Source organism: Carcharhinus amblyrhynchos, chromosome 7, assembly GCF_965287045.1.
Source record: "Carcharhinus amblyrhynchos chromosome 7, sCarAmb.v2.hapA, whole genome shotgun sequence".
In the NCBI taxonomy this organism is placed as follows: domain Eukaryota; kingdom Metazoa; phylum Chordata; class Chondrichthyes; order Carcharhiniformes; family Carcharhinidae; genus Carcharhinus; species Carcharhinus amblyrhynchos.
The window spans coordinates 13093852-13111241 of NC_137330.1; the positions used below are offsets into that span (position 1 = coordinate 13093852).

Sequence of the window (17390 nt, forward strand, 5' to 3'; positions counted from 1 at the left end):
ACAAAGTTCTGGGCGCAGCAATTTCGGAAGGATGTGAAAGCAGTAAAGGGTTCAGGAAAAATTCACAAAAACAGTCCCAGGAATCAGGGATTTCAGTTACTTGGACGGATTGGAGACACTCAGCTGCTCTCCTCGGGGAAAGTTGTGTTCAAAATCATGAAGTATCTTAACAGAACAGATAAGGAGAACCATTACCAATGGAAAATGGATTGAGAACTGGAGTACACTGGTTCTGTAGAAGGATCATTTGGATCCAAAAGTTAACTTTGTGTCCCTGCACAAATGCTGCCTGCCACTACTGCAGAGTTTATCCTGCATTTTTCCATGTTAAACATTCTTTGGTTCATACAGCCCAAGGGATCTCCACTGACTGTCAACACTTTCCGCTGCCTCAGAATGAAGCCCGGTCTATCACTCAAACCAGCCTTCCATCCACACTGTCTACACTTCTCAGAAAAGCAACCAACATAATCAAGGACCCCTCGCACTCCGGACATACTCTCTTCCACCTTCTTCCCAGGGAAAAAAAATACAAAAGTCTGAAGTCACGTACCAACTAACTCAAGAAGCTTATGCCCTGCTGCCATTGGAACTTCTGAATGGACCTACCTCGCATACAACTGATCTTTCTCCACACCCTACGACTGTAACTCTACATTCTGTACCCCTCCTTTCCTTCTCCCCTAAGTGCTCTATGAATAGTATGCTTTGTCTGTATAGCACGTAAGAAACAATACTTTTCACTGTGTACCAATATACGCGACAATAATAAAATCAAATCAATGCTTCCGGCCTCTTGATGTGCTGCGGCAGGAGGACCTTAAGACCAAAGAGTGGGTCCTGACCCTTGGTGGGTTCATGGAACAAGATTTTGGCAATGACAGCCATGGGGTAGAGACTCTGTCGTGAAGTCCTAGAACTGTCCTCATGATATGTTCACCTGATTCCAATGCAAAGAATGTCAATGGCTGAGAGCTAAACTATTTTTGCTGACTGGGGGATACAAAGGAGTGGCTAATCCTAAAAGAGTTCAATCTTCATGAAGGCAAAACACCGCATCCTAAAGGTTTCCGCAGTATAAAGATGGTGGCCCAGGCAGATGTTGCAACCATATCAGAATGGCAAAACAGGAGACACAGCATCTAAGATAAAAGCCAAATACTGCGGACCCTGATCTGAAACCAAAAGTGTTGGAAAAATTCAGCAGATTTGATAGCAGATATGGAGCAAGAAACAGTTAACATTGAGTCAAAAATGTTCAGGAGTTAGCGGTTTGACATTCTCCAGATCCACTAGCATCTCACGTGCCAGATTAATGGTCAGTCTTTCCAACCAGTGAAAATTGTGCAATGCACAGAACACCCACCAATCTGTCATTTTACTAGGCAAGTGCTATAAAACATTCCCGAAGCAGCAGAAAGAACTTAAGATCCCATAATATCCTCCCAAAATTTGGAGCGTGCACAGGTACATGGCTGCAACCTTCCTGTTCTGCATTTTAGTTGATGCAGAAGAGCATCAAGAGCCATGACTTCAGCAAATATGTCTTGTTCTAAACCACCAAGGCTCTGCAATAGCATGCAGGGTACACTGACCATCACATGCAACTCCTTCCTTTTTCTGACCATCACAGGTTCATTGGATGACACCTGCAGCAGAACGCTGATTCCAGCAAAGTCTCACTACGGTCTGAAGAAGCCAGCAATCCTGCATGTCTCTCCCTTTGTCACACTGGGTTTTTATTCCAGGTTAACTAGGCTGCCCTACAGAATATAGCATCCATTACACAAGCAGGCCCCAAATTGTTCTAGGTAATGCTGAATGTGTGACCAATGCCCACCTGAAAAGAATCACCACAAGAAATAAAAGGCCAAACAGTTGCAAGATTGTGGCTGAAGGTCCTCTTTTTAAAAGAGGAGAGTCGGTCAATTGCCTGCTGGTTGAAACTGCCTTTGCACAATGTCTCTTAGGTATCACCTTGAACAGGCCTTCACTCCCTATAGATTTCCAGGTGGAATAATTAGTTCTGGTCCTCTTCTCACCAAGATAGCCCTGCTCTCAGTCCTCTGTTATCAGGAAAGAATGGACCAAGTTGATCTGCCACTGTTTTAATCCTCTTATGATTGAAAAGAGTAGCATGAATGGCAAGGGTTATCATAAACAGGTTCCAGAAATGGATCAGACAAAAACATGATCAGCATTCATAACCTGCTGGATGGAGGCTCCACAGTGGAGGTTGAGTGTAATACAAGGGCTATAGATCATACGACTGATAGGGTCCTCGCAATGAATTCTCAGCTCCTCAGACCACAGTAGAATTCATTCACATTAACTTCACCAATCCAGCAATTCGATGATCATAATTTACTTCAGTGGAGTCTCACTAAGTCATCTTATCAGAGGGAGGCCAACGATTAAGCAATTTATGATGAATCTTAACTTATATCGCATGTTAAAAGCCGTTGAATTGATGACAGGGCAACGGCAATATGTTATTTCCCCATCCATTTCTAACTCCATTGTGAAACATGCAAATTTTAGCTAATTCTAAGGAAAATTTGTTATGACAAACTATGGCAAAACAGTAATTGTCTGATAAAATGTCATTAATGTTAAGTCTTTCTCTTACCACTGTTGCTGCCTAACCTGCTGAATACTTCTGGTACTGTTTTTATCTGATTTGCTCACATGAATTTGGATGAATTAGGATTTGATTAGAAGTGAATAGAATTAGAAAGTCATTATTACAGTCTGGACTACACAGAAGTCAAAAGTGTAAATTTAAGTTGCATAAAGCAGTACCTGAGGTACACAAATACAGAATATTGAACATTTAAACAAGCAGCATATCCATCACACAATAAATAGAAAAGGTTGTTTTAAATGGCATAATGCTATTAATGGTCAGAATTTAAAAAGGCTTTATTGTTCTGAAAATGTAAGTGTTTTAACAATTAAAAATCTTAGTCATAGCAGTGTGGATTCTGTCAAAGATGATAGGAGCAAAACTCATGTATATTGCAAATTACCAAGTCAGGTCTTAAAGGAATTTAAACTTGGCCTTGATTTAAGTAGGTCAAAGGCTTAAAAGTGATAATGGTTATCCAAAATAAAACACAAGTAGTCCCATTGCGTATCTTCCAAAACAACTCAAATTATTAAACTTGAAACTTGCTACAACAAAACTTGTGTGGTTTAAGTGACGCTAATTAATTGCTTCTTGGTCTTTTGGCTAAGATCAAGTGTAGTATTGACATGCTGTGCTTGATTGAAGTCAACAGGTTACATTTTAGCTTCATTTTGAAGCAATTTTTCAAAGCGGTATCTCAGCCTTTTGGCTAAGATGCAAATAAATCAAGCCTTGGAGGAGGAGCTACACCTACTCCAATCAGCTTGGATCATGTAGATCAAGCCCAAGACAAGAGGTGAGAGCCCTGTCTTGTCAGCTTGGATCGGGGATGTCTCAACTTGTTGAGACTCTGAATTGGATTGGACTGGATTGAATTGGAATAAAAACAAAAAAAAATTACAGGGGCGGTCAGATGTGATACAAAGTACAATTAACTAGTACTTTAATTCATTTGCAGTATTAAACCAGTACAGTATCTCCTTCTGAATTTGGATGCAAATAAATTAGTGTTCAAAGCACTTTTCTAAAATTGAGCTTCATGTTGATTTACATAAAAATCACAGTAGTTAGCACTGTTGCCTCACAACACCAGGGACCAGGGTTTGATTCTAGCCTCGGACACTGTCCATGTGGAGTTTGCAATTTCTCCTTGTATCTGCTTCGGTTTCCTCCCGCACTCCAAAGACGCGTGTGTTAAGTTGATTGGCCAAGTTAAATCACCCTGAATGTCAGGAGGACTAACAGAGTGAATATGTGGGGTTATGGGTATAGGGTCTGGGTGGGATTGTTGTCGGTGCAGGCTTGATAGGCCAAATGACCTCCTTCTGCACTGTAGGGATTCTATAAAAAAATAGTTCTGAAAATGAAAAATGTTTTCCTCAGTCTAATTAGGAGAATGGCACATACAAGTCAAATACCATTGATCTGAACTCCTTGGGACCAAATACATTTCAGATCATTCCAGTTTTTCGATCCCACATATAGGCCTACTTGCATTACAATGGTTGAAGCCTAGGCTAGCTATAGCATAGAATAAATGAAATGACCAGGAAAAAAAGTACCACTGAATAATAAACACAGGCTTAACTTCCCACCCATTTCACCATCTGGGTTCACAAAGAAGAGTACAAACAACAAAATTCCTTGCATTAATGGTCTGGTGCAGTTGTTGGGGTTTGTGTCAGCTTCGATCACAGATCTCCCGTGCTAAGGTTGGGTGAAGTCAGTGAGCTTGTTGTCCACATGGGTCAGACTTCAGCGCTAAAGACCAGGTCAGGTTAGCGTCCCCACGTCACAGACTTTCCGCACCGAAGGTAGAATGAAATCGGCAAGGCATGAGTCGGGTGGCGTAGGCAAGGTTTGTGTCAGTTTGAGAGATACTTCACATGCTAAAGGTCAGGTGCAGTCAGCAAGGTTATTTTCAGGTTGGATCACAGACTAAAAATTGATGAAGTTAAAAAAATTATTGAATGTCTTTGGATTTATTGTTAGATACTCAACTTATATTTCACTTTAAAACCTGTTGCATTCAGCTCAGTTTAATTGTCTTTATCTCTTTCCCAATCCCTCAAAACACCTATAGGAACATGGAATGTATATTTTTAATTTAAAAATTACTACATGGCTATATACGCAATTTCAACTGTCAGGTGGCTAAGATCGACATGCTGTGCTTGGTTGAAGTCATTAGGTTACACTTCAGCTTCATTTGAAGCAATTTTTAAAAGCAACATCTCAGCCTTTTGGCTAAGATGCAAATGAGATCAAGCCTTGGAGAAGTTATGCCTACTCCAATCAGCTTGGATCATGTAGATCAAGCCCAAGACACGTGGTGAGAGCCCTGTCTTGTCAGCTTGGATCAGGAATGTCTCAACTTGTTGAGACTCTGAATTGGATTTAATTGAATTGGAATAAAAACAAAAAAAAAGGAAATCTTGTGACAACAACTACTTCCTCTTATGTAACACCAACTTCCTGAATTGTTTTCCTGCAAAACAGTATTAGTTTTTGAAATTTGGTTACACCATCATGCAATAAGTAGATTTACAGCTAAACTTTAAGTTTTTAATGATTAAGATAATATTTTAAATGTTTATGTTTTAAACAACAATAAAAACTCCTCAAACATCCATTTCATAATCATTTGAGGTTCAACTCTACAGCTGTTGAAGGTAATTATTAGCTCTCGAACGGAGGATCCTGGAATTCTTTCGGATAACAGGCAGAATAATGCACAATGAAAACTGTTATTTTGGAGCTCCTGTCTGATCTTAAATGCTCTGAAAGTGCTTGTTTGACAGAAGACTAACTGAATGTTTGTTGCAAGCTTTACCACCTCCCACCTATTCCCTAGAAGTTTAATAAAAGCTGTCAATCACACTGAAAACAGACATCTTCAGGAACAATCTCACAATAAGCAAATTTTCAATCTCTTAATGGGAGTTTACTTAAATTCAACTAAAACCAAACATTTACCAAACTGAAATTAAATTCTTGGAGCCCAATGGCTCCACCTGACAGGAATGGAAAGTTGTCTGCAAAAAGTTATTTGCGATTGGTCCAGGTTTTTGGGCGCAAGAAAACAGCAACTGCTGTTGCCCATTGTGACAAAGGAAATGGCCTTATCAAAGTAAGTGGAAGGTCCCTGGAGCAGATTGCACTGTGAGGTACTTGGCTCAAACTGTTGGAACCAGTTCTGATGTTGGGCAAGGAAAGATTTGGTGGAGTTGAAATTAAAATTTGTGTGAAAGCCCATCCAAGCTATCCATCAATCATTTTGTAAAGCATTGGTGGCAAACTACCAGAAATACGTAGATGCAACCTCCAAGGAGATCAAGAACATCCTCATACAGGAGCTTGCTGGTAGGTAATCTACACCATTGTAAGGCCAAGAAACTAGGTGGACCTGGTGTCTGTGCACATTACCAGAAATCTTAACGTTTGCTCTTTCATTATGAAAAATAAATGTGTAACATACGAAAGGACACAATAAAAAACAATATTGGTCACCTTGGAAAAATACTGAATGATCAAGCTTAGCAAACAACTCAGACTACAAAAGCATTTCAGGGATTATGATTCCCTTTCCAAATTGCCGAAAAAGGGTGAAGGTCATGACACATTTGACTTGGTTGTTGGCTAGTCTCTTTTGTAAAAAAAACCCTGACACATTGTGCATAGGTATAATTAAAACGGTATCTTAAAAATTTTAAAATCAACATTCAATTGTGGCTCTGAAGTGGCATTCAAATTAAAGATTTATATGCATCCAGTTTTAAATTATAGAAAATTACATTCTTCATCTCCCACACCAAGGATTGAAAGAAGCCACTTGTTTTTGAAGAACTGAAAATGAGTTCATTCATTTCAAATTCTAACTTGAATCGCTTCTATTACAAAATAAATCTAAACTGAACTTAGAGAAACTTAATTTGGTGAAAGAATTGTACACTAAATATTTTGAAACAGAAAATCACAGTTAAAATTCTATAAGGCACTACAAAATATGCATGGTAAAACCAATCAAGTAGAAATGAAGACAGCATTTGTAAAGAGTGTCAGTGTGAGCTGTACACCAGGTAAACACTTGCAGGCAGATTAATCCGCACATAATGACTGGCAACTTTACACCAAAGCCCCTTATTGATCAGCCGTTCAGAAGATCCTTTTCAAACTCCCTCTCTTATTAGCCCAAATATCAGGAGAATACCTATTTCATTATAACATGCATTCACAAAGCCACCAGGAAGAGCTCAGCACTTTTATCCAGTGAGTAAAAAAAAATCAATTCAGGGGATGTGGGTATCACCAGCTAGGCCAACATTTATTGCCCATCCCCAATTGTCATTGAGAAGATGATGGCGAGCTGTCTTCCAGAGCAGCACTTTGATACAATGGTTAGCATCATTGCCTCAGAGCACCACAGACCGGCTTGGGTCTCAGTCTGTGCTGCATGCTCTCCCCGTCTGCATGGATTTCCTCCCGGTGCTGCAGTTTCCTTCCACAGTCTGAAAAACGTACTGGTTAGGTGCATTGGCCATACTAAGTTCTCCCTCAGTGTACCCAAACATGCACCAGAGTGTGACAACTAGGGGATTTTCATAATAACTTCAATGAAGTGTTAATATAAGCCTACTTGTGACATCAATAAATAAACTTCAACAATGCAATCCATGTGGTGTAGGTACTCCCACAAGGCTGTTAGGATTTTAACCCAGTAAGTGAAGAAACAATATATTTCCAAGTCAGAATGGTGAGTGGCTTGGACAGAAATTTGCAGGTGGTGGGGTTACCATGACCTTTGTCCTTCTTGAAGGTAGCAGATGTATTAATGTAATAAAACACACAGGTACATTAGCAGCCAAAAGCCACATAAGGAGATATCATGCAGAAAACCAATGGTTGGTCAAAAAGATAGTTTTACGGAACACCTTAAAAGGAATTCAGCAAAATTGAGAGACAGAGGAAATTCCAAACCCTAGGCCTTGTCAGCTGAAAGCAGAGCCGCCAATGGAAGAGTGGTGGAGATGGAGGATGCCCAAAAAGCTGTTACTGGAGGAATGCAGAGAGTACAGAGTTAAGGCCACGAAGGTCACAGAGATAGGGAAGGATGAGGCAATGGCAGGATTTAAACACAACATCAAGATTTTAAATTTGTGATGTTGCTGGACCCAGATCCCATGCAGCTCAGAGGCACAGAGCAAAAGATGGCAGCTTAGATCTACAGGCAATGCTGCAAGGATGTTTCTCATACAAGGACATCTGATAAAATACAATGGATTAAAGATGACGTAGAAGATCTGAATGAAAAGCACAGCCAAGATTTTGTCTCCTCATTCACTGACTAGTAATCCTCTCCAGAGGTACATACAGATATCCAACGAAGGCTGGGTCAAACCCGGTGGTGATATTCTCCCTTCTTCCCCGAATCCCTACAATGGACGAGGTCGCCCCTAGTGCTGTGAGGTAGCAGTGCTAACCACTGTGCTGCTCTTGACCTTACCAGTTGTCCAGGCTTGGGCCTGGAAGAATGCTCATTTGAAGTAAATATCAGACTCTACCCAATGGACTTAAATCAGAAAATGGGTCAGAATGGGAAGATGCACAAAGATTCACATTACCATTAAAGAAAATGCACCAACTACAAACTGAGGTTGAGGTTTCACCTCATTGGTACACCTATGGAATTAATAAAGATTAAATTGTCAAACTGCACTGTACACAAGCTGAGTGGTGAAAATACTTCGCCTGTATGTACAATAGGGATAATTGGTGAATTGTGGGAGTTGTAAATATGAAAAAAATAAAGTTATGGTTAGGAAGGTGGTCAGAGCATCAGGTAATTCAGGACCGCCTGTCAAAAAGATACAAGTTGTAGTTAGCAGTTAGGATGGAACAACCAGGCTGTGACATCGAATAGGCTCAATTTGTTTGGGAAGTTAGGAGTGCTCTTAACATCGGTCAAGAGTTGGAAATGTTTCGTTAGAATTTGTTAGTTTTGTTAACAGGCGCATGTAGTTACGCTAAAAAGTTGCAATGCTCAAAGTTGTATAAAAATAGGACATTACACAAGTCCTAATTTATCCTAAACTACGAATAGTTCTAATTAAGATTAATTATTTTATTTATCCGATGAGAATATTCACAGCCTCCTGCCAACATTTAAATTATCTGAAAGATACTACATTCGAACGATCCCCAAATGTGTTTCTTCCCCCGCCACCCGCCCCGCCTCAAATACTGCAGGTAACTTCTTGCTTTTAAAAAAAGTTTTTTAGATTACCTAATATCTCACTCTTCCTCTAGATCATTTTCCCTTTGAAGTCTAAAACAAGCATGAACTATTTTCATCTCACACATCTTCACATCAGTTTGAGTGAGCCGATGACAGATTCCTTCCCCAGCACTGCCTTTGGGAATGAAGTTAAGGAGATTGACCTCGTCAGCAATTTAAAACGCAAGGTGGTAAATGCACTGCACTGCTCCAATTTATCTCAGAATTAAGGGAAGCACACTAAAATGGATTTTGCCATCTCGACATATTGCTATTCCTAAGCAGTGATCTAAGCATCAAGTCTGGAAAGAAGTTAGTGGATTGAGATACTTAATCCTCTAAAGACAACACACAACTGATCCCAGAAAATGGTAATATTAGTGTAATGTAAGAGCAGTCCCTTCAGTTTGTATATCAGTATGGAGTTTTCCATTGTTCTTTTCAATTCCTTCACTGAAGATGTGAGGCCGCAGCTGGAGTACTGTGTGCAGTTTTGGTTGCCACACTTACGCAAGGATATTTTGGCCTTGGAGGGAGTGCTGAGGAGGTTTATTAGGCTGATACCGGAGTTGAGGGGGTTGAACTATGAGGAGAGGCTGAATAAACTAGGCTTGTACTCGTTAGAGTTTAGAAGAATGGGGGGAGATCTCATTGAGACATATAAGATGATGAATAGGATGGATAGGATAGAGGTGGAGAGGCTCTTCCCGCTCAGAAAGGACAGTAGGACTAGGGGGCACAGTCTCAAGATAAAGGGGGGGCGGTTTAGAACAGAGTTGAGAAGGAACTTCTTCACTCAAAGGGTGGTGAATCTCTGGAATTCTCTGCCCGTTGAAGTGGTGGAGGCTGCCTCGCTAAATATATTTAAGACGCGGGTTGATAGGTTTTTGATAGGCAAGGGGATTAAGGGTTATGGGGAGAGGGCGGGAATGTGGAACTGAGACACGACAGATCAGCCACGATCTTATTGAATGGCGGGGCAGGCTCAAAGGGCTTGATGGCCTACTCCTGCTCCTATTTCTTATGTTGGTTGATAGGCAGTCACCCTCCAATATGACAGTCTGTCACAAGTAGGCTTTTATTAACAATGCAATGAAGTTACTGTGAAAATCTCCTAGTCGCCACACTAGGGGCTTGTTCAGGCACGCCAAGGGAGAACTTAGCATGGCTAAAGCACTGAACCAGCACATCTTTTGGACTGTGGGAGGAAATCAGAGCACCCGGAGGAAACCCACGCAGACAGGGGAGAATGTGCAACTCTGCACAGACAGACAATGGGTGGCAGTGACACTGTGACCCAAGACAGAATCAAACCCAAGCCTGACACTGAGGCAGCAGTGCTAACCAATGTGCCACAACGCCAAATCACTAATTTTTTTTAAATAGATAATGACATTGCCCTCTTTTTTGCTGTGAAATATGTGAACACAAAAATCAAAATTAAACAACTCTTATGGCCGTATCTATACATATATCAGCCTGATAATTAATTAGGCCCATATCTCTGGGGCACCCAAACCATCCCTCTGGCATATGTGCCAATTCTCTCGGTAGGTTACTGTCCCTCTGGCACAGGTGTACGCATCCCCATCCTCACTCTGGCAGCATTGTCTCCTGCTCACTCCTGCCTCCCCTCATCCTGTGCTCACACTAATTTCACAGCAAAAAAGATAGCACTGGCATCATGAGAATGCTTGGTGTTCCCCAATTCTCTTGGTAGGTTACTAGGGGTTCCGAGGCTTGAAAAGTTTGGGAAAGACTAATATAAATGTTACCAAATAGTGTTTTATTTTTAAATTTGGTATTGTGGGAAACATTTGCTTGAAACCAATGTTTTTATCCAAATATGGCTTTTAATTTCATCATGCAGCTCTATAAACATCTAGGGCCTAGTGTAAAAAAATGGCAAATTTGTAGCAGTTTTTACTAATCCACCAGCAGGGGAAAGATTTTGATTATGGAACTGCAGTGGTGGCAAATGCACACAAGTAGACCTTATGGCCTGTCAAGCCTGCTCCACCATGGTTGATATAGAACCTGAACTGTTCGAAAGATCCAAGATCTGTCTATCCCAGTCTCAAATATATTCAATGATTGAACACCTACAACCCTGAGTTAGAGAATTCCAAAGATTCACAACCCTTTGAATGAAGTACTTTCCCATTCATTACTCTGAGGCTGTATTCTGACCAGCAGAAACAAACTCTCAACCCTTCCAAGCCCCTTCAGAATGTTTCAGTGAGATCATCTCTCATCCTTTTAAACTCCAAAGTACATAAGCCCAATTTACTCAGTCCCTCATGATACAACAATCCTTCATCCCAGAAACCAATTTAATGAGCCGTCAATGCAAGTATTTCCTCTCAAACTTGGAAATGTTAACTGCACACATAGGATTCCAGATATGGTCTCACCAATTCTCTGCGCGAGTGTAGGAAGACTTCTTTATTCTTCTACTCTAATCTCTTTACAATAAATACCAACATGCAATTTTCCTTCCTAACTGCTTACTGCATCCACAAGCTAACTTTATGGATTTCTTCTATGAGCCGTCCCAAGTCTTTTGATTACAATCAATGGACGTAAAAATTAGAAAAACACCACAAACAATGCCACGAGGAAGCTGAAGTGCAGCTTCTGCATTTTTGAGTAAAGAAAGATTAATGTCTAAAAAGCAATTAGCACATGGTCATACTCAATGCTGCCGAGATAAATTGTTCTTTCGGAGAGTCAATGGGCCCAACGGCCTCCTTCTGCACTAGGGATTTTATGGATTGGTGACCCAGCACGCAAATCTAAAGACGAGTAACTTATTTTTCAAAATGCAGCAAGTATTGAATTAATGGTGACCTTAAAACTCAATGAATAAATCAGCAAGGAAAACGTAGAGTCTGCACTTCTAAACACATCTGGAAATTGTCAACCGAATTTCTCTGCTCTGCCAAAAGCTGTGCAACAATAGTACCTTGCTGAGAGACAAGGCATTGTAATCCATTCAAGGACATAACATGCTATTAAAAACATCTTTAAGAGTCGGTGCACTCAGATGCAGATGGTTTTTAAAACAGCCCAATGTCTTAACTAATCCTAAACAATTTCTCAACTGGAAATTAAATTTTTCAGGAACCTTGTTCCTTCAGAACTTTTTTTATTCCTATTTCTCCACCCACCACCCCCCCAAAATTTTGTTTACATAAATTTGACATGAATTAAATAAATTTATATTTCATTTAGCCTCTGCATGCCTTTGTGGGCATTCTTAATTTCATTGATTGACCTGCTCTCTCTCACCCCAAGCCCCTGAACAAACTCTGCTTGCAAAAACTCTGTAGGAATCTGTGTGATCAAAGGCAAGCATTCTTCTTTCACTGCTAATTATAACATCTAGGCCATTACAATACATTGCCTGAATGGGTGGCGGCATCAGCAGCAGAGTCAAGAGGAAATTGGGCATGGACGAGGAGGAGAAACACTGATGGTTCTTTTAATGAGTTAGCACATGCAGGATCAGGCCCAATTGCGCCCCCCCACCATGATACAAGATTGAGATTCTTAAATACATCTCCATTTTACTGCTTCTTCATGTCTTGCAATGAGAAACCATAATGAAGGGCCAAGAAAAATTTGAAGGGATTTGACAACTTTTGTATCAATGTGATTCACACTGCGCAAATAACAAGACAAGTCAAAATTCTGTCATGAATCGCTGCAACTTGTGTTTAATAAGCACTGATCTTTAGATTAGTTAGTCACTTCCCAAGCAAATATCCCAATCGGGGCTTAAAAATTGTTTATGGTGGAAAGAAGCAACTATAAAGAGAGGCTGAAGAATAACTGAACTATGCAACATTCCCTGTATCTGTTTAAGCAGCAAAGGTAAGGCAACAACAGCACAACCCCAGTCACTGTCCTGTACTTCGAAATGGAATGCCTGTGGAATGTATTGTGTGCAGTTTGTCACCTAATCACAGGAAGGATATTAATAAGGTTGAAAGACTACAGAGAAGGTTTATAAGGATGTTGCCGGGGCTTGAGAAACTGAGTTACAGAGAAAGGTTGAATAGGTTAGGACTTTATTCCCTGGAGCATAGAAGAATGAGGAGAGATTTGATAGAGGGGTATAAAATGATAGGTGTAGATAAGAGTGAATGCAAGCAGGCTTTTTCCACTGAGCTAGGGGAGGAAAAAAAAATAGAGGACATGGGTTAAGGGTGTAGGGGGAAAAGTTTAAAGGGGATATTGGGGGGGGGGTCTTCACACAGAGTGGTGGGAGTGTGGAATGAGCTGCCAGATGAAGTGGTAAATGCGGGCTCACTTTTAACATTTAAGAAAAACTTGGACAGGTACATGGATGAGGGGGGTGTGGAGGGATATGGTCCAGTTGCAGGTCAGTGGGACTAGGCAGAAAAATGGTTCAGCACAGCCAAGAAGGGCCAAAAGGCCTGTTTCTGTGCTGTAATGTTCTATAGTTCTAAAGCAGAAAATAAGAGATCCACAGAGGGTAACTACATAGAGCAACTACATTTCTCCAACCTGACCATCTTAAGATGGTGGCCTTAAAAGGGCCTTTTTTTCCTCCACCAGATGTACCAAGGACCAGAGAAACACCTGATCTCATTAACCTCCGTTATAGCCAGTGAATCAGTACAAGTAACAACTTTTAAAAACGAGCTGGATGTATGCAATCTTCAGTTGCAAAACAAGAGCACACAAAAAACGGCAGACAGGAAAAGAGTAACCAGTACACCAAACCTTCCATGTCAGCCCTGTGGGAAGTGCAGAGCTATCAATATAAGACAGTCACTGAGAAATCCAGTTAGGATCAGAAGAAACTTATTTACCCAACGAATGATGAGCATGTGGAACTGTAACGACAGGGAATATTGAACTACATGAGCAAAAGAAGGAGAAATGAATAGAGTGTTAAGAATGATGGAAGAGGCTTGAGTTATGAGGAATGGCTAGGACTTTTTCCCTGGAGCGTAGGAGACTTACAGGTGATCTTTTGGATGTCTATAAAAGAATGAGGGGCACAGATAAGGTCAATAATCAACATCTTTTCCCAAAGGTAGGGGTGTCTAAAACTAGAGGCCATAGGTCTAAGGTGAGGGGGGAAGAGATACAAAAGGGTCCAGAGAGGCAATTTTTTCAGTCAGAGGGTGGTGAGTTTCTGGAACAGAGGCAGGCACAATTCTGTCAAACATTTAGACAGTTACATTGGTATACACAGCTATGGGCCAATTGCAAGCAACTGGGACTAGCTTAGTGGCAAAAAGTGGATGGCATGGACAAGTTGGGCCAAAGGGCCCGTTTCCACACTGTAACCCTCTATGACTTTAAGCATTAACACCAGTGCAGGCTGGAAAATGGCCTCTGTACTATATACTCTTTTGTAAAGCCACACTCATATCCTTCTAACCATCCCCCATCACATTTTTCAAATACTCAATTCTGCATTTTTTTAATAATTTAGTAAAATACCAATGTATTCTGCAATATAAACAATATTGGCTTTGGGTTTTGTACATTTATCCCATTCCTGACAGAGGTGCTGGCAAAGGCAGCCTTTGCTGCCCACCCCCAATTGACCTGGGAAGAGGACTCTCAGAAAATCAAATGAATTATCATGTCTATCAGCAGTATCACCGCACGGATACCAAATACAATCTTAGAAATCATCAACAGTAATTTTTGGCATGAAATGTGCACTGCTGTAAGATGGCTACCCTCACATACACAGAAAGACCAGTAACAAGTACAGATAAGGAATATTCAATGTGTGACCTTCCTTTAAAGTGAGAACCATGACTCATGATAAATCAAAATTGGCTCACATTGAGCCTTTTAAATGATGCTTTCTATCCCTGACCATCATACCACAACAGGATTGTCTTCAATGTGTAAGCAAGCTTTTTTTTAAACCAATGGTTTCGCTGCAACTCAGCAATTATCCAAAGACGTTACTAAATCATTTTTACAATGTGCACTTGTAATGAATAAAATATACTTATTCCATCAGGATTTATATTTTGGTTAAGAAATTATAGCAGGACCAACACCTGAAATGTATCTACTGACTTTGGAAAATAACTTCCAGACTTCATCCAGGTTACTCTGGTTTGTAACTCACACGTATAGGATTGTGTGACTACGTCCAAGAGCCGACAAAAACACAGTACACTTAAGCCAACACTACAAGAGTATACAGAATTCACTGTGGTACCATAACACACCATTTCGTAACCAAGTGTTTTGACTATTGATAAGTATAAGAGAAAATAATTGTGTAAATAAAGGGAAGTGATTTGGAATAGGAAGCTGCGATCCAAGTAACTCTAACTACATTGCAATGCTCTAACTACATTTATGCAGATATAGAAAACAGATTTAACATTACTCTGATATGTGCAAAATTTCAACTTTATCCAATTAGAAAAAATACACCACTAAATTCATGGTTGATGACAGAAATGTAAAAACACACAAATTTTTAATGTTCCAGCTGATTTAATATCACACCAAGAATAAGTGTATTCTTGCTGTTGCACATTAGGCGTTGACTCTTGGGCACCACCATCAATATTGCAGAACGGATCAAGAGACAGAATGTCACACATGCAGCAAACATAATTATATATTCAGTGACTGCTCAAACAGCCACACTCCCTTACATTAAACAGCAAGCAGATTGATTCAAATGTGGAATGTGTTACCACCCTCAGTTTATACTTTTCAATTCCAATCCGTGCAAGGTCCAGTAGGCAGATGGGACATTTTCCAGTAAGCATTAGGGATGGAGGTGACAAGAAAGGATGTGCGAAGTCTCCAGATTGCAGCTCTGAAAATACTATTTGGCACAAAAAGTGGTGAGAATGAAAAGGCCAGATGAATGGTGGTGGTGGGGGAGGAGCGGGATCGATGTTTGAAATCATGGAATCCCTACAATACAGAAGGGGACCATTTGGCTCATCAAATCTACACCAACAATAATCCCACCCAGACCCTATCCCCATAACCCCAAGTATTTACCCTGTTAATTCCCCTGATATCAGGGAGCAATGTAACACGACCAATGCGCTTAATCTGCACACCTTTCAGGCTATGGGAGGAAACTGGAGCACATAGGCACATGAAACATAGGCGCAGTGAAAATATGCAAACTCCGCACAGGTAGTGACCCAAGCCAGGAATCGAACCCAGGTCCCTGGCGCTGTGAGGCAGCAGTGCTACTGCACAGGAATCAGGAACAGAAGTATGCAAATTCAGCCCTTCCAGCCTGCTCCACCATTCAATCAGATCATGGCTGATCTCACTCCCTGGTCTCAAATCCACCTCCCCACTCACTGCCATCTCTTCTATCAGAAACGGATCGAGAAACCATTCAACGATTCAGACTCCACTGCTCTGGTTCCAGTAACCACTGTGCCACCCATCAGACTGGGACAGCGTCCCAATTCCTGCTGCGTTAACAGAAGGGGACCTTGACAGCCAAATCCGGCTGCGGGCAGGGAAGAGATGGGGGGCGGGGGGGGCGGGTGACAGCAGCCCACCCCACAGTGAGACCCCGGTGACCCAGTGTGGCAGCAGCAGCAGCAGCAGCATCAGCAGCAGCCCGGCCCCTGTCGGGCACGAGCCGCCCCCACCCCCGCCGGTTACCTTTGGCCTCGCAGTCGGCACAGTATTTGTTGTCCTCCTCCCGCAGCAGTTTGGACAGGATGAGCTGGTGCTGCTCGTTCTGCTTCTGGGATTTCTCCCGCTCGGAGCGGGTGCTCATGGCGCGGCAGTTGTGTGCCTGCGGGCTGTGAGTGTGCCCGGGCTCTCCTCTCCCTCTCTCCCTCTCTCTCGCTCGCTCGCTCTCTCCCTGTGCCCGGTGTCTGGTCCCCGGTCTGCCTCCCCCTCTCCTACAACATGGCCGCCAGCCGGAAGCAGCCGCAGCCACCGCCGCTTCACCCCCTAGCAGCGCCCGCCCCAACAACGCCGCCTCCGCCCGCACCACATAGTCCCCGGCTTTAAAACCTCCCGGGCTGCCAACTGGAGAGGAGGACCGCGGGCGGGAGGTGTGCGGTGGTGGGGCGACCCCGTGTTGTTATTCAACGCGCTCCGAGCCTCAATCAGGCAAGGCATGCCATTCCCGCGATTTATGAATCAAGCAGCAGGTTCCGGGATGCTTCACCCGCTCCCACTAGGTTGTATCCTTGCGCCGGCCGAGGCGACGTGCTGACGTCAGCGGGAAGCATGACGTGTTTCCATTACGTCACAGGGCAGGGCCACTGGAATGCCAGTGGTGGGGCGGGAGACCGCTAGAATCCTAGTGATGGGGCGGGGCGGGGGGGACACTGAAATCCCAGTGATGGAGCCGGGGGGGGGACACTGGAATCCCAGTGATGGGGCAGGGTAGGGCGGCCCACCGGAATCCCAGTGATGGAGCTGGGGGGACACTGGAATCGCAGTGATGGAGGGAGGGGGCACTGGAATCCCAGTGATGGA

At 42.2% G+C, this 17390-nt stretch overlaps 1 protein-coding gene, 1 non-coding gene and 1 pseudogene across 5 annotated transcripts in view; 2 read left to right on the forward strand and 1 right to left on the reverse strand.

Annotated features, from left to right (window-relative positions):
* Positions 1-16827, reverse strand: part of smap1 (small ArfGAP 1) — a 247473-nt gene extending 230646 nt beyond the window's left edge. For 3 of the 4 annotated variants that reach the window (XM_080191970.1, XM_080191967.1, XM_080191969.1), the window contains exon 1: positions 16560-16826. In XM_080191970.1, coding sequence (XP_080048096.1) covers positions 16560-16677 — 118 coding nt within the window. In that variant the 5' untranslated portion in view covers positions 16678-16826. Of the gene's footprint in view, positions 1-16559 lie in introns of all 4 variants that reach the window. The other variant, XM_080191966.1, reaches the window with a different exon arrangement.
* On the forward strand, positions 3213-3404 carry LOC145345791 (U2 spliceosomal RNA). The gene has a single exon (XR_013887175.1). It is a non-coding gene; the product is annotated as a U2 spliceosomal RNA (small nuclear RNA).
* On the forward strand, positions 5634-6067 carry LOC145345277 (small ribosomal subunit protein uS9 pseudogene; annotated as a pseudogene).
* Positions 16828-17390: the final 563 nt, after the last annotated feature.